Source organism: Ailuropoda melanoleuca, chromosome 18 (assembly GCF_002007445.2).
Source record: "Ailuropoda melanoleuca isolate Jingjing chromosome 18, ASM200744v2, whole genome shotgun sequence".
In the NCBI taxonomy this organism is placed as follows: Eukaryota; Metazoa; Chordata; class Mammalia; order Carnivora; family Ursidae; genus Ailuropoda; species Ailuropoda melanoleuca.
The window spans coordinates 25,025,240-25,045,895 of NC_048235.1; the positions used below are offsets into that span (position 1 = coordinate 25,025,240).

At 39.1% G+C, this 20,656-nt stretch overlaps 1 protein-coding gene across 1 annotated transcript; it reads left to right on the forward strand.

The window, feature by feature from the left end:
* Nucleotides 1-3,298: 3,298 nt before the first annotated feature.
* Nucleotides 3,299-15,333, forward strand: LEPROTL1 (leptin receptor overlapping transcript like 1). The gene is made up of 4 exons (XM_034647612.1): nucleotides 3,299-3,634; nucleotides 9,281-9,356; nucleotides 11,022-11,208; nucleotides 12,059-15,333. Exons 1-4 carry the CDS (start codon nucleotides 3,619-3,621, stop codon nucleotides 12,173-12,175), a joined length of 396 nt encoding a protein of 131 aa, XP_034503503.1. The 5' UTR covers nucleotides 3,299-3,618; the 3' UTR covers nucleotides 12,176-15,333.
* Nucleotides 15,334-20,656: the final 5,323 nt, after the last annotated feature.

The window sequence follows — 20,656 nt, forward strand, 5'->3', positions numbered from 1 at the left end:
GGATTAAGAGGTTTCCAGCTATAAAATAAATATGTCACAGAGATGAAAAGTACAGCATAGGGAATATAGTCAATAATATTGTAATAATGTTTGGTGGCAGGGAGTCACTACACTTATCATGGTGAGCACTGACTAATGTATAGAATTGTTGAATCAATATGTTATATGTCTGAAACTAATACAACACTGTATGTTAATTATGTTTCAATTTTTAAAGATTTCATTTACTTATGAGAAAGAGAGCCTGCGATGGTGGTGGGGGGGTGGGGAGAAGCAGAGGGAGAGCCCACGCAGGGCTCTATCCAAGGACCCTGAGATCATGACCTGAGCCAAAACCAAGAGTGGGTCGCTTAACTGACTGAGCCACCCAGGTGCCCCTATACTTCAATTTTCAAAAAATAAGAAGAAAACAGCATAATATAAAGTGAAGTGCTGTAGTAAATGGTAAATCCAGGAAGGGTTCTGAGAAGCTACCATTTAAGCTGAGATCTAAATAATAAGACACAGCTTCTTTAATCGCCTTTGAGACACATCAGTAGGAATGTGTGGACGTGATTTGGTTCCTGATTCAAATAAGCTGGAAAATACATGACATTTATGAGACAATTGGAAATTTGAATGCTGACTAAATTTTTTATGTTAAAGAATTATTTTTTAGGTTTCCTAAATGTACTATGGTTATGTTATTTTTAATGGCTCTTTTAGAAACACACTAAAATATTAGAGATGAAATTATGTCTTGAATTTCCTTCAAAATAATTTGGAGAAAAATAATATGGGAGGTAGGGGAAAGAGGATGATGGGAAGTATAGACAAAACAACATTGAACATGTGTTAAGTTTTGAAGGCAGTTGACAGTACATGGGAATTCATGACTCCTTTTTATATATTTAATCTTTCCATAATAACTTTTTTTTAAACTAAAACTAAAAGCTTCCCTGAAGTTTCTCTGACTAGATCTGTAAGAGTTAGTAATTCCAAACTTAGAGTTGTGGAGAGGATGAAAACAGATGTTTAAAGCACCAAAACATACCAGCTGCTCAATAAACAACAGCTTTCTTCCTCACCCCCATCCCCATCTTTGCGAGTTAACTTTGGAGGGTAAGAAGCTATCTGAATAAGTTTTGAAGCTATGTAAGGTAACACTAATTAACTATTTTGTAAGAATAGAGAACGTTTAAAGGATTTAACAATGTTTAGGAGTCACTTAGTAAACTAATGAAGGAAATTCCTGACATTCTACCTTTTTCAGACAATAATTTTCAAGCTTTCGTTTGCATAGGAAGTCTTCAGGGTGCTTGATAAAATTTCAGATTCCTGGGCTCTGCTCACAAAGGTTCTGATTCAGAACTTCTGGGTCTGGAGTGGGACCCAGGAATTTGTATTTTTAGGAAGCATCCCAAAGAATTCTGTCGTAGGTAGTTGAAATACATTTGGAAACACTGTTTTTAAGGTCTCAAGTGCCTCCAGACAACACCTGTAGACCAAAATTAGTACTCAGGGTGGTGAGTGTTTTCTTGCTAGTAACACTGTGGATCTCATGGAAAAGTCAAAGGAGCATAACCTCATAGGATTCTGTGACCATGGAAACAAAAGAACATAGATCCTTCTAACCTGAAAAACAATCCCAGTTGCATGTTAATGTTTCAAATATGAATATGAGCAATGCTCAACCCATTTGTATTCACAAGAGGAAATTAGGGCACAAGCACTTAACTCAGGACTTGTGGAAGCCCCAAAAGTCTTCCTAAAATGTGATCTTTCCCTCAGAAGCCAAGCTATGAGTCTATGAGATAAGAACCTATCACTTTCACCACCACCAATACCACCACCACTGATCAGCTATCTCTATTGTGTTCTCTCAACCATCTTGCTTTCAAAGATGAATACTATGGAACAAAACAAGAAAGATGTTAGTGGTGACTATTTGGAATCATAGAACCATTTACTTCTCCAAGAAATTCACCTACTCCTTTCAAGATGGTTGGGGAGGAGAATATATACACCTGCTTCAGTTTAGAGAAAGGAGCTGGTGGTTCACAGACTCTTAAACAGCAACATTTCTATAGCATATGTTCAAGTGCGCCTTGTGTTTTCACTACTACAGTCCTTAAATGGAAACTCTTCATGATTCAGAAGACGCCAGGATTTTTTGCACTAACTTGAATAGAAAAAAATTCTACTCCTCTACAAAATATCTGTGGATTTATTGGGGGGCATTAAGCCTCAAGTGATCTGTTTTTTAAAAAATTATAATTCAACCCTGACAGTAGTGGAGAAAAGCAGGGTAGGACAATACCTTTAGCTCTCAGTACCTCTCATTTTAAAGCATTTTGGAAACATCTCTTCTAACCATTCACTCAACAAAGTTTTACATGCCAGATTATCTTAGTCTAGTGACTGAAAAGATTTCAAATCTTACGTCCAGCACCTCCACCTCTATCTTTTTAAAACCCTTCGAAAGATTCTCATTGCTCAGGAGGGGAAAAAATCTAACATAGGACTCTGCCGTCCTAACCTAACCAGGATCCCACTCACCTTCTCTCCTCTCTCCAACGGACCAAGTTCCTGGGGCCGTTTGCCTCCCAAGCTCACCAGCCAACCGCTTCCCCCTCCTCCACCCCCAACACAATGTCTCTTCCCCATAACGGTTTTTCCTTTTTGTTTTCTAGTTACACACCCGGTCATCCCTCCAGTGTCCCTCCCTCAGGGAGATCTCTTGATCTAAATCAAAGGCTGTCGAGGACTATCTACCCATCTTCCTAGCAATGCTACAATTTTACATTTGTGTGTATGTGTGCCTGTGTCTTACCAAACTGCAAGCTCCTTCAGGGCAGAAACCGCACCTAGTCTTGCTCACCTCAGCTCCTAGCCCTGTTCCCCAAACATAGTAAATGTTGAATACCTTTGAAGGATGACTTAAATGTATTCGTACCTCTGCTTTCTCCTTTCTATTTCCCTAGCCCTGCTACTACTAAAAACAAAAAACAACAAATAAACATTGATTTTTCACAGACTCCCAAGAGGTCGGATCTGTATTAAAATGTGTATTTGTATTTACTAGGTCCCGCTGCTCCTTATCTCTGGAGGTGGGGCTCACCAGAACCCTAGTTGTGTCGGAAACCAAGGATCCAAGTGCCAACGACCTAACTGGCCTGAGTTCTACTACAAGGCTGGGGAGGAGAGAGCAAAGGGTGCGCTTTAAAGAACGTAATACCATCCTCCAAAGACATCACAGCATGCCTCCCAAAGGACGGCGGCTACTCGCGCTCCCTTATCCTCCATGAATGTGGAAGGTTGCAGGATCCGCGAAGGGGGGTTGGGAGTGGAGCTTCCCCGAGCCTGAGGGGAAAATGGGAACGGAACCCAGGCGGGAACGCAACCCAGGCGGGAACGCCAAGCCTGCGCAGGCACCACCGCAGGGAAGAAAGGGGTCGGCTCCACCGCCCCCAGCCCAGCGCGACCCCCGTACCCCCGCGCGAGCGCGAGTCGCCGGCGGAAGTGCTGCGTCGCGCACTTCCGGGTGTTGTCTGGCCGCCGCTGCCGTGCTTCTCCGGTCTCCCGGCCGCCGCCGCCGCCGCCGCCTCGGGTCCCGGAGCCAGGAGCGACGTCACCGCCATGGCCGGCATCAAAGGTGGGCCTGGGGCGCCGGGCGCCGGAGGGCTGGGTGGCCGCCCGAGAGAGGGGGAGGGGGTCCTTCACGGCCCCCCGCACGCCGCCTCCCGGGCCCTGGCGCGCGCCCCGGAGGTCCCTGAGCTGGCGGCCGCCGCCCGCCCCTCGACCCCCGCCTCCGCCCTCGCTGCCTGGGAGCGGAGCTGGGCGCGGCGCCCTCCGGGAAGGGCCGGCGGGGTCGGCGGCTTCTCCGTCAGCCCCTACTTTCTACTGATCTCCGCAGCCTCTCTCCCACCTATCGGCCCCCGTTCAAAGAATGAAGTGGTCCTAGGTCTGCGAGAGTCTCGCAGCGCCTCGGGCCATCACACACATTTTGCAGGAGTTTGCATCCGAGAGAGAGGCGAGCGGAGAGTGGTTTTGAGGGGCTCGTGGCCCCTAGAGATGCCAGTTACGGAAAATCAGTGTCATTTCCCTCTTAAACCCACAAGTGCGATCTTCGGGTGCTGAGCAGAACCGAGTCCCTCCGGAGCGCCCTGGAAGGACTTAGGGACGGTTCTTTCTGAAACCTTGGCCATCACATCCACCCTTAGGACCTGTCCTCGAAGCTTTACAGGCTTCAAAAACTGATGAGTTTTGATTTGAGGCGTTTGTCGGATAGGGTGAGACCCTGTAAGCGACCCCGAGTGCTCCTGTTCTCCACAGTTGCACGTTGAGGCTTTTAGTTGGGTTTAAAGAAATAAAATAGGGTTAAAACTTAAATGAAAAATTACTCGTTTATTCACCTCTTTTCTTTAGAAATAAGGAAGGTTGCGTTTTTTTCAAATTGCGTGGTAGTTTTGTTAGTGTGATTAGAAGGAAACACCGTTGACAGCGTTTTCAACTTTTTGACCACGAATTGCATTGATTTCCTGACCTGCGGCTTTGTAGAAGGGACAGGCAAACTGAGGTGAAGAACTTTGATAGCAGTGGGGTTTCTTGTGTAATTTATTTCCCTTAGGACAACTTTTATTGAGCTTCTTTTCCAGAGTCACATTTTTAATGTTTCTGGTTTAATGTCTGAAAACATTTCGTTTCTGTTGTAAAACTTTGTTATTAGATAAGGAACAAAGATCATTTCCAATTGTTTTTTGAACTGTGATAGACTTCTTAAATCCTTTATGGAAAGTCAGGGTAGAATGCTGTGGTTTTTAAGGATGTTGCCAGTTTCCCAGTCCTTCCCCATTTCTTCAGTGTCATCAACGGAAATCTCCCTCTTAAAAAAAAACTAATTTCCTTCTCCAAATTTAGGAAAATATTAACCAGGTGAAAGTATCTCAGATGGAATTGTACTTACACTTTTGGTTTCAATAAAATTTTCTGATTCTTATCAGACTGTTTATCAGGACATTTTCTTTGGTTGGCCTGTTGCTATAATTGGAGACCATTACTTAATTTTTAAGCCATTTGCCTATTATTTCCTTATATATTAGATTTTTCTGATAACTCCCAGGTTAGGAAACTGATCCCTGCCACGTTAAGTTCTTTGTAGTCACAGAATCAGTTCCCTGTCTGTACAAAGTTTAGGTAATTGGGCTGTTCCATCCCTACCCTAGAGGCTTTGGGAGTAGAAACCAGACTCATCTAAGTTTTGCCCTCCAAATGTTTCATCATTCAGTTATGGTATAAATTCTTGCCTTGTTCATGTGTCATCTGGGACAACCATTTATACACAAATGATGAAATGTGTATATAAATCAGCCTAGTTGCTGATTTCATAAGACTGGAGAAACTTTACAAGTTTAGAGAACACTTTTGAGCAATATATTTAACCCCATTGAGGTTAATCCAGTATGATTAGCGGTGAGATGTTACATAAAATTATTTTTTGATACTTAAATCTTACTTTGTTTTTATTTTTAATCTTTTAAAAAAGAGATCTTCTTTTATTAACTTTCTAAGAGTGTACTCAAAGAATTTAGACTTTCTTTTTGGATAAGAACATAAGAACATGTTCTCTGTCATGAAAGAGTTACCCGCAGAGACCATTGAGCCCTAAAGCTACTTGCCTTTTGGCCAAGATTACCACAAACGGGTATGCTTTTTGAGATTTTTCTGTCTGATTTAAGGTTTTTTTCAGTCTCCTTTTTCTTGTCAGAGGGCATATCTTGCTTATGTGCAGTTCTACCTCCCTATTTCTCATTTGTTTCAATGTGGGAAGCAAGGTCTTCAAACTTAACAAAATTTTATGTTACAAGTTACAGGTAACAATGATCATTTCTGGATAGGGAAAGTTCTCAATTTTTTTTCTGGCTACATGAATTGCTATTGAAAAAATATGTATAAATGAACATAGGTGACTCTGATTTTTTTTTTTATTCTACTGAAATTCACGTACAGCAGTTGTATCACAAAAATGAATAAATAACGACTGAATAAGAGCCTAAGGGTCTGTTTATAAAGAATGGTAGCTTTAGTGTATGGGCTTTGTGACATCTGTTTTGCTCTTTAGTGACCCTTGTTTCCTTCAGGATTCTAAACTATGTTCTGGATAAATGGCTTCTGAATAAATAAGTTGTTACTATAATGTATTTATAGTGGTGAATTTAGCTGTTTTGCAACTATATTCAAAAAGTGGAGATGGTTCCCTGAAACTAATGTAACACTGTATGTTAATTATGCAGTTACATTAAAAAAATTTTTAAGTGGAAATGGCTTTTTACTTCTTCAGCATGTCTTATAACAAGTATCTTTAGTGTTAAGAGAATTATTTGCCTTTTAGTTCTTTTTTTTTTTTTTTAAAGATTTTATTTATTTGACAGAGATAGAGACGGCCAGCAAGAGAGGGAGCACAAGCAGGGGGAGTGGGAGAGGAAGAAGCAGGCTCATAGCAGAGGAGCCTGACGTGGGGCTCGATCCCACAACGCCGGGATCACGCCCTGAGCCGAAGGCAGACGCTTAACCGCTGTGCCACCCAGGCGCCCCTGCCTTTTAGTTCTAATCCATTTCTCATTTTATAGAAGAAAGAAGTGACACTCAGATATGATTATGTAGACAGCTAGTTAAGTGGCTAGTAGGGGCTAGAGACCCATTGTCTCCTCACTTTCATTTATGTGCTGTTTTTACTCTGCTACTTTGGCATGATCTTCCCCTCCTTTCCCTTCTGTCCCTTTCTTTGTTCCCCTTGGGTTCTTTTTACTCATTCTACAAATATTTATTATTCAGTGTTAAGAGCTGGGGTGTGAGCATCAACAACAGAAAAACTTTCCTTGCTGTGGTGGACCAGACAGCTCATAAGGAAAAACAGATAGAGGGGCCCCTGGGTGGCTCAGTCGGCTAATCATCTGACTCTTGATTTCACTTCAGGTCCTGATCTCAGGGTCATGGAATTGAGCCCTACATTGGGCTCAGCACAGAGTCTGCGTGTCCCTCTCCCTCTGCTCCTACCCCCCTTTGTACACAGTCTCTCTCCCTCTCTCTGAAATAAATAAATAAAATCTTAAAAAAAAAAAAAAAGAAAAGCAGTTACAAATCATTATAAAATTAACAGCTGTGATAACTGAGCAAAGGGGATGTATACAGTGCGGGGGCGGGGGGGCGCTCTGCACATGCATGGCTGTCTGTCTGGAATGCTCCCCTCAGGTATCCACATGATTCACTCCTTCATTTTATATAAATCTCTGCTCAGTCACTTCATCAGAAATGCCTTCCCAGGCCACTCTGTCTAGAATAACACTCCCATCCTCTTACTCTACCTGATTTTTTTCATAATACTTAGCATTCATTTGCCAACTTTGTGTTTTGTTGTTGTTGTTTTTTATCATTTTGTTCTCCTGCTAGACTATAAGCCTCATGAGAGCAAGAGCTTTGATTTTTTTTTCCATTGGTTTATCTCCAGTATCAAGAACAGTGTGTGATGTGTATTAAGTGCTCAATAGATATTTGGTGAATGAATTAATGTAAAAGGGGGAATTGGTCTAGCAGGAGGTTTGAAAAAACTTCAATGAGGAAGAAATGATTGAGCTGAGATCTGAAGGACATGGAATTCACTTGGAACAAAGAGGAAGGGAATGGAACAAGAATGCAAACTTCATCCATGTGGAAGGGCCTTGTCTGGTTTATTAACATATCTCTAACACCTGTTATGTATTTGGTTCCCAGTAAATATTTCTTGAATAAATATTTCTTGAATGAAATGAATGAGTGAAAAAGGTAGAAGGGACAGCATGTACAAGGGCCATGTGGGAGAGGGAGCCTGCCGATTTCCAGGAAAGGAAAGGCCGGTGTAACTGAAGTGCAGAGAGCAAGGGGTAATAGGCTGGTGAGAGTGTGTCAGGAGAGTAATAAGCAGGGCCAGATTTTGAAGGCCTATGAACAAAACAGATGGTAAACTCAGTATTTTCCTTACAGTTTACATTGCATTCCATTGTAAACTTGAAGTTATCTGCTATAAAATAAAAGTGAAATTCTTTTTCTTTCTTTTTTCTGTAACTGAAAATATAATGGCATTAAGGACTAAATAAATGTTTTTAGGGTTGACATGACCTACATCAGTGATCTGAGTGAAAACCAAATTTGCCAACCTACCACGTGAATGAGTGTCCTTGATTATGACGGTTTTAATCCAGAGAAGTCTATCAGTAGTACTGGGCAGCATTTAACCCCTTTACTGTTAATTTTGGTTTGTATGTGTTAGCTTTTCTCTCGATAACTTTTAGACCTTCTACAACTCTTCTGAATTTTAATATTTCTCTTGAGGTTAATGGACTGCATCATTTAAAACAAAAAACACCTAAGTTATTCTCTTAGCCAATGCAGTCATAGAAATACAGGTTATATAGAACTCAAATAAATCAATCATTTATATCTTTGCTTAATTCTAGGCCATTGATTAACTATGCCTCTTGAAGAAAGTTGTTTCTACTCACTAATATATGTGAAAACACTTCATAAAATATAATGCTTTGTATATGTGTGTGTATAACTTTAGAAACTATGTTTCACCTGTAGAATGCATCAATTACTTGTGATAATATCATAAAATAGTGATACCAAAGAAGGATTTATATCTATTATCCTGCACATTTCCCAATATGTAGAAGATTAGGGGAGGAAACTCAACTATAGCTTTGTAAACTATTCAAAGATCTATATCAAAATTAGTTGATTAAAATTATTAACTCCAGATGTCCTTCAACCTCTTTTCTTACCAGTTTTGAGCACATTGGGGGTGTATGTGCAAGAAGCAGGAGCTGATCATGAGAGAGTTTCCCATAGGATAAGATTCCAGTAAAGCTGAGAATGCAGAGTTTCTCCACATCCTGCTTTTCAAACTGTAATGATCTGTGAAGTAAATATAACACTGATGACTGGAAAAGCATTGATCTGGCCGGCTAGGATACTCATTAGAAATGGAGCCCATAGGGAGGGAATGTGGTGTTCCGCTCACGATGGGTCAGGGCTTTGAAAATCAGTGTTGCCTTATTTTGCCTTGAAGAGGACACAAAAAACTTATTTTGAGGCTATTGATAACTTACACTCTTGAAGACAACTCACTTTTAATGCATTTGTTTTTTGTGTTTTGTTTTTTGCTTCTGGGGTCATAGGTAATGTTCAGACTGCTAATACTAATATTAATAAAAATAATATTTAGTTTAATTAATATTTGTATTTGACTCTGTTTACTTTGCAGCTTTGATTAGTTTGTCCTTTGGAGGAGCAATTGGGCTGATGTTTTTGATGCTTGGATGTGCCCTTCCAATATACAAGTATGTAAAGTTTTTGTCTTTTTGAGTATTTAAGGGTAAAATTTTTCTACTTGTAAAGCTTTAAAAAAATTTTTAATGAAAGCTTCAATTCATTTACCAAGGACAAACCTTTTTTTAAAGTGCAAAAAACACTTTTGGCTATTGCACTACCACTCAGTTTTGAGTGCCTATGGATAAAATTAAACACAAGAAAATGTTAAATGTCTTTTCATCAAAAAGTGCCAGAAGCAGAATCAAGAGACAGTTGACTACAGAAAAAAAAGTCACGCAATTACTTTCCACAGGATAGAAAACTTTTAAAAATTAAGAGGATAGATTAGTAAGAAAAATACAGACAACTAAATAGAAAGATACACAACAAATATGAAAAAGGAACTGCAAATTACTAATCAGCACATGAAATTATACTCAGCCTCTCAATTAAATGAAACCCTCTGGCAGAGATAAAAGCTATGGGCAGACAGGCACTGTCCTGTGCAGTGGGGTGGAGGAATAGCTCTGGGCAGTCATCTTGGAGGCCAGTTTGCTTGTAGCTTTCGAGATGTATATATTCCTTAACTAGTCCTTTCATGTAGAATGTCTCATAAATCTACTGGCAGATGTTTCCCAAGATATGTGTAGTGAGGGGAGAGTATAGATATTCACAGCAGCCTTGTTTATAAAAACAAACAAACAAAAACCTGGACGCATCCTAAAGGCCTGTCAGAGGAGAAATGGTTAAACTCTGGTATGTCCATCAGTGGAAGTAGTGGGTAGTCTTAAAAAGAATGAGGAGGAGCTGTAAGTGCTAATTTTCAAGGTGTTCAAGACACATTGTTAAATGGAAAAGTGCAACGATTCATGCTGTTAAAATTTATCTGTATGGAAATATAGAAGGATCCACAAGAAGATCATTGGGAGAGTGGAAAGAGAAAGCAGGGGGAGATATGGGCAGCTTAGAGTTTTCACTTTTTGTGCTTTTGAAGTTTTTTAACTTTTTATGTTGAAATGATTACGTACTATCAAGAAGCCGCAAAAGCAGTACAGAGAGGTCCCTTGTACCCTTCACACCGGCTTCCTTCCCCCGGTGGCCCTGTCTTACATAACTCTGATTGTAGTATCCAACCAGGAAATGACATTGGCACAATACAATAGCTAGACTGTACACTGAAAGCCATCTATTTTCTATATTCTGACTGAAAGTTTTCAGTATTACTTTCAGTTCATTTTCTACATTTTGACTTCAGTATTTGGGGAGTTCACGGTGGCCTAACGAGAGTTTGGGGATGTTCCACCTTACTCTTAAGAAGTCTGTAATTCATTAGGAGTCAAGGGCATGAATCTTGAATTTTAAAAATTACTGTGTTACTATTTCTAATTTCCATATGCCTCTTTATTTATAACCTAAAATAAAAAATATTTTTAATTTTGGACCTTGATTCCAACTGCTTTGATTTATAAAGCATTTTCTTTTAAGAAATATTTAATCAGTGTGTCATAATTGACTTTAGAAATACTGTGACTCTAAGTGTTTCTCTTTTGAGTGTTCAGGTTATTGGTTATTTTTAAACTATCATGTTTTGTACCTTGCAATATTTCTTTGGTCCTTATTTTTAAAAAGCATATATTATTTTGTAGGAAATAGATAGCAAAAACTACATTAACTTGTTGTTTTTTTTTTTCTAGCCAATACTGGCCTCTCTTTGTTCTGTTTTTTTACATCCTTTCACCTATTCCATACTGCATAGCGAGAAGATTAGTGGATGATACAGATGCTATGAGTAACGCTTGTAAGGAACTTGCCATATTTCTTACAACAGGCATTGTTGTCTCAGCTTTTGGGCTCCCTATCGTATTTGCCAGAGCACATCTGGTAAGTGAATATATTCTTCTATTAATGATTTTACATTAGACTGTGTTAAAATTGTCTCAGGAATAAGATTTTGTTAAGTGACATGAAAAAAGATGAGGGACGTAAGATCCTAGAGGATAGAGATAATCTTACTTTTGTTGTTGTTAACTGATAAAAATGATATTGGAGAGCATGGCTGGGATCTGCAACAGCTGTTGACTCACCAGTACTTCACTCTCAGAACTGGGCGCATCAACTCACCCAGTGTTTACCAGCCACAGGCCACCAACCACAGGCCACAGGCCTGAGGAGACCTTGTGTTCTTTGCAGGTGGGAAAGTGTGGAAGAGGAGAGGGGGCGTTGGACTCATTATACTTGTCTTATTCCCAGACTCACCAGTCAGATTCACTCCTTTGTCTCTGAGGAGGTCAAGAGCCAGGGCTGGCCACCCTTCACCCTCCCATATGGAGAGGGCAATTATTCCCCCTACCCCTTTAAAAGAACATACATGAGTGTGTTTTCGTCTTTGATACTTTAATTTGCTCTCTAGCTACAATTTTAGATTCACTGAAGGAGAGTTGGAGCAAATTTCTTTATAAACAGAAAGTTGTGGAAGTCTGTGCTGCCTCCTCAGAGTCCAGAAGTCTAGCTGTGGAATAATTATCATCTTCGTGACTTCCCGTCTTTTTAAAGGAAGCAAATTAAAAACAGGAATATAGAAAGACCATCAAGTGTTCAGGAGAGTGAAAGTTACTTTACAAACCGTATTTGTTTTAGATTGTGATTTGCTTACACCTAGAGTCTTAATTTGCTTTTCATTCTCTTTGTTTTTCATGTGTCTGTTAACTACGTGTTTATTGTATTTCCCTAGATTGAGTGGGGAGCTTGTGCACTTGTTCTCACAGGAAACACAGTCATCTTTGCAACTATACTGGGCTTTTTCTTGGTCTTTGGAAGTAATGATGACTTCAGCTGGCAGCAGTGGTGAAAGGAACTGCTGAACTATTGTCAAGTGGACTTCTTGTCATTTGTTGGCCATCCACGCACACAGGAGCTGGGGCAGGAATGCTGAGTGGTACAGCAAGCCTCTTGGGGGTATTCTAGGTGCTCCCTTCTCACTTTTATTGTAAGCATATTATTTTCACAGAGACTTGCTGAAGGATTAAAAGGATTTTCTCTTTTGGAAAAGCCTGACTGATTTCACACTTATCTCTAGTATGCTTTTTGTGGTGTCCTGCTGAATTTAAATATTTATGTGTCCCTGTTTAGTTATTTTTTTTAATCAGTATACAATGTTAAGCATTTTTAAAATGTAATAACCATCTGCATTGGTTAGAAATTAGATTTCTGCTGGCTATTACTGGGCTAAAGGACATCTTTTGTCTTAAAATTATTTAACCTCCATTGCAAAAAGTTCAAAAAAGTTTTCAATCAGTCAGGATGACATCACTCCCAATTTTATGCAGACATGCAGACTGTTGGCATACCTTATAGACTGTATACTCAGCGCAAATATAGCTGCATTTATACCTCAGAGGGGCCAAGTATTAATGCCCGTGTCCTCCGTAAGTGTTGCTGATTTTGCCAGGAAGCAGGTGTTTTGTGAATTGAAAATTATTTTATGGAATTGCTGCAAAGGAGTGCTTTTCTTCTCAGTTGTTAGAAGAATTTATTGTTAAAGGTAAGCGTGTAAAACCAGATTTTGGAGATGGTTTCTATTTATGTTTATTATAGTTAAAGTAGAGTGAGTTGCATTGTGGGAAGAAACGACTTTGAAATTCCACTTTTTGAATCCTCTTTCTATCCATAAGTGAAACGTTTGATCTTCTATCAGTCTTTCATATTTTACCATTGTTGAAATGGACATACGTGAAACTACTACTGATGAGGGAAAGTTGTATGTTTGCATCATCTACACCAGAAAACCTTTCCCTACTTCCTCCTTTTAACTTATTTTATACATTGTATATATTAAGTAAAGTAACTTTTCAAATATAGTTTAATAACACTTTAAATTAGAGGTGTTTATCTCACCTGGAAAGTAATCGCTATGCCATACATGCCGAGCGCCCCCTGCCCCGCAAGGCCTTGACATGATTCACAAGTGACTTGTTAGTCTTGCAAAGAAGCGATGCATTAACAATTTAAGATTTAGACCATGGTAATTGTAGTTCTTATTCTCTAAGGTTATATCATATGTAATTTAAAAATACTTAAGACAAGTTTCCTGTATACCTCTCAACTTTTTTGATTTTTTTTTTCATCATGATAGATACGCTGTTTCCTTTTAAAAATGGCATTTATTGTGTGAATTAATGCAAAATACCCAAATCCAGTTGTATACCAGCTTCAAACACAAACCTGACCAAACAATTCCCGGTGACCAGGCATGATCCAATCGTAGTGGTCATTTGCATCTCAACAATTATCAGTACCTTTTTCTAGAGCTAGTTAATGAAAATGTTCAAGTTGGTCTGACAGTCTGTCGTTGAGGATATTTGTGTGTTTATTCAGTATACTTACAGGAAAATTATTTTGCCTTCAGACAAAACTGAGTGATCATGACAGCTACCTTTTGTTGTTTTATAAAGTTTATTTCTCAAGAAAATGGGAACAGATATTGGGTTTGTCCAGCTTTTTACTAAAGATAACGTAAAGGCCACAGGTTTTATTGTCAAACCCAAGTTGTGACTTCAGCTGTGAGATGGGAAGCAGAATGAAAGATCTGCACGTGGCCTTCCCACTTAGACAGTAGGCTGGACACGACGTGCAGTGTTACAATGATGGAGACCTAAAGAGGAAGGTACAGGTATGCGTGAAGTAGCTGGCCAGACGGTTGGGAGCTCAGTGCCTGTGAGCTACTTGATTTTTTTTTTTTTTTTTTTTTTGCAGGAAGTACATCCTCTGGCCCTTCCCCATTTTCTGTTCTAGAATATCAGTGCAGCGCACTGCTACTGTTTTATTCACTTAGCCATAGACTCTTTTTCTAACAGCTGCATATTCTTTCTGTATACTGATTGCGTTGGCAGCATTGTGTCTTTCATCTTGCACACTAGCTCGACATAGTGCTGTCTCTGATATCTAGGCTAGTTATTTGAGGTATGAATTTTCCATAGAATATGCACTGATCCTGCATTGCCATTCTTCTATGGAAAGAAAACTTTTGATGATGAAATAATAAAGATTTTAAATATCTATTTTAGTTTGTGGGTGTTCTTGAAATGAAATTATACTATGCACTTCAGCTCCTGAAGTGCATGACTCGTTTTAATAATGTGATATAAAATAAGTATGGCATTAGTCAGTAATGTTAGACTTGCAGAAGTTTCACTCCCAAAATAGAATTGAAACCGTAGTAATAAATGTTACGGTGAAGCCCTGTGCTTTTGAGCTGTGGTGAAAGGACTGGTAACCTGGGGAAGTAGAAGTTTTAGCTAACCCACTACAAAAAGCCATAGGTGATTTCACTGATACAAAAAGACTGTTGGTAATCTAAAGTCAAGGTTGTACCTGTTTTTAAATTTTCAGATCTTTTTTATGATTGTATGTTTTATTGTGTATGTATCACCATTCGTTATTGGAGCATTTTGCCTTTTGCAGACATTTCAAATAGTTAAAGGTTAAAAAAAAATGTGTGGTACAATGTGAACAGAGAAAAGTACTGTTCTCTTTTATCAAACATGAATCTTGTCCCAAATTGTCCTAATTATATAATCTTATTATACACTTTACAAAGTTTTGATCATAGTTTCTTAGTGTTTGCTCTAATAGGATTTTTGGGGGGTATTGTCAAAATAATCCAGATTTCTAGAGTAAACCCTGGAATATTTATATTTAATGTGACGAGATTCGTTCCTAAGTTTCAGATAACTTTAAATCAGCACATCAGATTTAACAAGCAGCCATGCAACAGTACTGTCAAGTGATATGCATGTTTTACGTCTCAGGATGCTTTATGGTTTATAAAATTGGTGGGAAATTCAAAATCATGTTTTTTCCATATAAGCCTGTGTTATTCTTTCCCTTGGTGAAGATTGGGGAGCTCTTATTTTATTACAGGCCTCCTAATTTTCTGGCATTCCCAGAGAAGAGAACATATCCTGTAAAATAAATATTCCAGATGACTGAAGTTTATTTCAAAAAGAACTGACATTTATTTTATTTATTTTGGTCAAAGTATTAAATGAGTCATATACTTTTGTACTTTCTTAGACTATATTAAGACATTTTGGGTTTTCCTTGATAAGTTAGGATTATCATAATAATTTCCCCTCTTTTAAATAGTCCCAGACCTGTATTTTTCTGGAATTGTGTTTTTGCTGGCTTTTCTTAATACTGAGTTTGTTCCTAGCATGCCTTAATTTCTTTTGTTTCTGATTTTCTAAACTTAGTACATTAGGGGGTGTCTGGGTAGCTCAGTCGGTTAGGTGTCCAGCTCTTGGTTTTGGCTCTGTACTCAGCAGGAAGTCTGCTGGAGGTTCTCCTTCCCTTTCCATCGCCTGCTGTCCTTCCCCCTACTCGTGTGCATGGGTGTGCATGTGTGCTCTCTTCCTCTCTCTCTCTCTCAAATGGGTAAATAAATCTTTTTTAAAAAATAAACTATAGTACCTGAAGAATGGAAAGTTGCCAGGGGGAAAAATGAGGTAACCAAGCGGACTGAATCAATTATGTAACATTTCTATACACAGTACCTCAGTGGGCCTAACTAGGTGCTCCCACCTCTTATACAAATGATATGATGAATCTTCTTCCTGCTGAAAAAGGCCTTCTTAAAAAACTGTAGCTGTTAAACTGTATGCCAGCCAGTGGGGGGTTGTGAGAGGGAACACAGACAGGGAGGTGTGACTGTGCTGTGCACCAGGAAGAGCCTCCGAGTTCCACTTGCTGAACTCGAGGAGTTACCCCAAGCTTAGATACCCGTAGGCCTCTAACTGATTTCTGAGAGCTTATCTCTCTCTTCACCATTCGTTTTCAGTTGCAGAAAGTCTAGATATGAAGACAGTTTTACAGGTCATTTTTACTGGATGCTGAGTACTGAATATTTTGCCCCCAGTCTCTTGAAGATTATTTGAATCTATCCTTGGGTTTAGGACCATACACTGTAGTCACAACAATTCAGATATTAATTGTTAACTTGTGAGTTCCTATCAGAGGGAATAAAATAGTCAAACTCAAAAATGTTTCCACAAGTGAGAAATTACGACCATGAAACATTCCTTTTTCAATTATAGTTGTTTTCTTGTTTGTATTTAGAGGCAGTACTCACTGGGGGAAATCAGAAACTTTTGTTTCAGAAGCCGTTGGAATGGCTAATACTGTGAGAGGAAAATCTTTGTGGCAGCCTGCAGCCAGGGAAACCATCAAATAGAATAATATAGAATGAGACTATTTCCATATCTCTTTGTAAGAGCTTTACTATTTAATAATTTAGTTATCTTGATTTATACTGTGGCTGGCTTTTAATATCAGAAGTATCTTCTTCAGGGTGCCTAGGTGGCTCAGTTGGTTGAGCGACTGCCTTCAGCTTGGGTCATAATTCCGGAGTCCCAGGATCGAGTCCCATGTCAGTCTGCCAGCTCAGCGGCCCTTTCCCCTCTCATGCTCTCTCTCACACTCTCTCTCAAATAAATAAATAAAATCTTTTAAAAAATAAAAATAAAAAAATTTTTTAATTTTTTTTTAAATAAAATTTTTTAAAAATATTTTTTTATTATGTTAGTCACCATACAGTACATCCCTGGTTTTTGATGTAAAGTTCCATGATTCATTAGTTGCGTATAACACCCAGTGCACCATGCAATACGTCCCCTCCTTACTACCCATCACCAGCGTATCCCTTTCCCCCACCCCCCTCCCCTCTGAAGCCCTCAGTTTGTTTCTCAGATCCCTAATCTCTCATGCTTCATTCCCCCCTTCTGATTACCCCCCTTATCCCTTTCTTCTCCTACCGATCTTCCTAGTTCTTATGTTCCATAGATGAGAGAAACCATATGGTAATTGTCTTTCTCTGCTTGACTTATTTCACTTAGCATTATCTCCTCCAGTGCCATCCATGTTGCAGCAAATGTTGAGAATTCGTTCTTTTGATAGCTGAGTAGTATTCCATTGTATATGTGGACCACACCTTCTTAATCCAGTCATCTGTTGAAGGGCATCTCGGCTCCTTCCATGATTTAGCTATTGTGGACAATGCTGCTATGAACATTGGGGTGCATATGGCCCTTCTCTTCACTACGTCTGTATCTTTGGGGTAAACACCCAGTAGTGCAATGGCTGGGTCATAGGGTAGTTCAATTTTTAACTTTTTAAGGGACCTCCACACTGTTTTCCAGAGTGGCTGTACCAACTTGCATTCCCACCAACAATGTAGGAGGGATCCCCTTTCTCCACATCCTCTCCAACAATTGTTTCTTGCCTTGTCAATCATCTTTGCCATTCTAACTGGCGTAAGGTGGTATCTCAGTGTGGTTTTGATTTGAATTTCCCTGATGGCTAATGATTTTGAACATTTTTTCATGTGTCAGCCATTTGTATGTCTTCATTGGAAAAGTGTCTGTTCATATCTTCTGCCCATTTTATGATTTGTTTATTTGTTTCTTGTGTATTGAGTTTGAGAAGTTCTTTGTAGATCTTGGATACCAGTCTTTTATCTGTAGTGTCCTTTGCGAATATATTCTCCCATTCCGTGGGCTGCCTCTTAGTTTTTTTGACTTTCCTTGGCTGTGCAGAAACTTTTTATCTTGATGAAGTCCGACAAGTTCATTTTATCTTTTGTTTCTCTTGCTTTTGGAGATGTGTCATGAAAAATGTTGCTGTGGCCGATGTCGTAGAGTTTGCTGCCTATGCTCTCCTCTAGGATTTTGATGGATTCCTGTCTCACATTGAGGTCTTTCATCCATTTTGAGTTTATCTTTGTGTGCCGTGTAAGGGAATGGTCCAATTTCATTGTCCTGTATGTAGCTGACCAATTTTCCCACCACCACTTACTGAAGAGACTGTCTGTTTTCCTTTGGATATTTTTTCTTGCTTTGTCAAAGATTAGTTGATCATAGAGTTGAAGGTGCATTTCTGGAGTCTCTATTCTGTTCCATTGGTCTATGTGTTTGTTTTTGTGCCAGTACCATGGTGTCTTGGTGATCACAGCTTTGTAATATATCTTGAAGTCAGGTAACGTGATGCCCCAGCTTTGTTTTTCTTTTTCGTCATTCCCTTGGCAATTCGAGGTCTTTTCTGGTTCCATACAAATTTTAGGATTTTTTGTTCTAGCTCTTTGAAAAATGCCAATGGTATTTCAATAGGGGTGGCATTGAAAGTGTAAATTGCTCTGGGCAGGATAGACATTTTAACAATGTTTATTCTTCCAATCCATGAGCATGGAATATTTTTCCATCTTTTTGTGTCTTCCTCAATTTCTTTCATAAGTGGTCTGCAGTTTCTAGAGCATAGATCTTTACCTCTTTAGTTAGGTTTATTCCTAGGTATCTTATGGCTTTTGCTGCTATTGTGAATGGAATTGATTTCTTAATTTCTCTTTCTACAGTCACATTGTTAGTGTATAGAAAAGCAACTGATTTCTGTGTATTGATTTTATATCCTGCCACATTGCTGAATTGCTATATGAGTTCTCGTAATTTGGGGGTAGAGCCTTTTGGGTTTTCCACATAAAGTATCATGTCATCTGCAAAGAGGGAAAGTTTGACTTCTTCTTTGCCAATTTGAATACCTTTTATTTCTTTTTGTTGTCTGATTGCTGAGGCTAGGACTTCTAGTACTATGTTGAACAATAGTGGTGAGAGTGGGCATCCCTGTCGTGTTTCTGATCTTAAGGGAAAAGCTCTCAGCTTTTCCCCATTGATAATGATTTTCGCTGTGGGCTTTTCATAGATGGTTTTTATGATATTGAGGAATATTCTCTCTATCCTTATACTCTGAAGAGTTTTAATCAGGAATGGATGTTGTATTTTGTCAAATGCTTTTTCTGCATCAATTGAGAGGATCATACGGTTCTTGTCTTTTCTTTTATTGATGTGCTCTACCACATTGATTGATTTGAGAATGTTGAACCACCTTTGCATCCCAGGAATAAAACCCACTTGGTGCTGGTGAATAATCTTTTTAATGTACTGTTGGACCTATTAGCTGGGATCTTGTTGAGTATTTTGGCATCCATGTTCATCAGGGATATTGGTCTGTAGTTCTCCTTTTTGATGTGGTCTCTGCCTGGCTTTGGGATCAGGGTAATGCTGGCCTCATAGTAGGAGTTTGGAAGTTTTCCTTCTGTTTCTATTTTTTGGAACAGCTTCAGTAGAATAGGTATTATTTCTTCTTTAAATGTTTGGTAGAATTTGCCTGGGAAGCCATCTGGCCCTGGACTTCTTGTTTTTTGGGAGGTTTTTTATTACTGCTTCAGTTTTCTTACTGGCACTTGGTCTATTCAGATTGTCTATTTCTTCCTGTTTCAGTCTTGGTCATTTGAAAGTTTCCAGGAAGGCATCCATTTCTTCCAGGTTGCTTAATTTGTTGGTATATGGTTATTGGTAATAATTTCTAATAACTGTTTCTGTTTCCTTAGTGTTAGTCGTGATCTCTCCCCTTTCATTCATGATTTTATTAATTTGGGTCCTTTCTCTTTTCTTTTGGATAAGTTTGGCCAGGAGTTTATCGATCTTATTAATTCTTTCAAAGAACCAGTTTTGGTTTTTTGGTTTTTGTTTTTTTAAAGAAACAGCTTCTAATTTCATTGCTCTGTGCTACTGTTCTTTTGGTTTCTATTTCATTGATCTCTGCTCTAATCTTTATTATTTCTCTTCTCCTGCTTGTTTAGGCTTTATTTGCTGTTCTTTCTCTAGCTTCTTTAGGTGTAGAGTTAGCATGTGCCTTTGGGGTTTTTCTAATTTTTTGAGAGAGGCTTGGATGGCAATGTATTTGCCCCTTAGGACCACCTTTGCAGTATCCCATAGGTTTTGAACTGATGTGTTTTTGTTCTTATTGGTTTCCATGAATTGTTTAAGTTCTTCTTTAATTTCCTGATTGACCCATTCATTCTTTAGCAGGATGCTCTTTAACTTCCAAATGTTTGAATTCCTTCCAATTTTTTTCTTGTGATTGAGTTCCAGTTTCAAGGCATTGTGGTCTGATACCATGCAGGGAATAATCTCAATCTTTTGGTATTGTCTGAGACCTGATTTGTGACCCAGTATGTGGTCTGTTTTGAAGAAGGGTCCATGTGCATTCAAGAAGAATGAGTATTCTGTTGTTTTAAGGTGGACTGCCCTTTTTTTCCCAAGATTTTATTTATTTATTTGACGAAAGAGACAGCAAGAGAGGGAACACAAGCAAGGGGAGTGTGAGAGGGAGAAGCAGGCTTCCCGCGGAGCAGGGAGACCGATAAGGGGACCTGAGCCGAAGGCAGACGCTTAATGACTGAGCCACCCAGGCGCCCCAAAGGTGGACTGTTCTGTATATATCT

Coding starts and splice junctions, on each gene's coding strand:
- LEPROTL1 (XM_034647612.1), top strand. Junction 9,357..11,021: donor TGTGCCCTTCCAATATACAA/GTATGTAAAGTT, acceptor TTTTTTTTCTAG/CCAATACTGGCCTCTCTTTG. Junction 11,209..12,058: donor TATTTGCCAGAGCACATCTG/GTAAGTGAATAT, acceptor GTATTTCCCTAG/ATTGAGTGGGGAGCTTGTGC.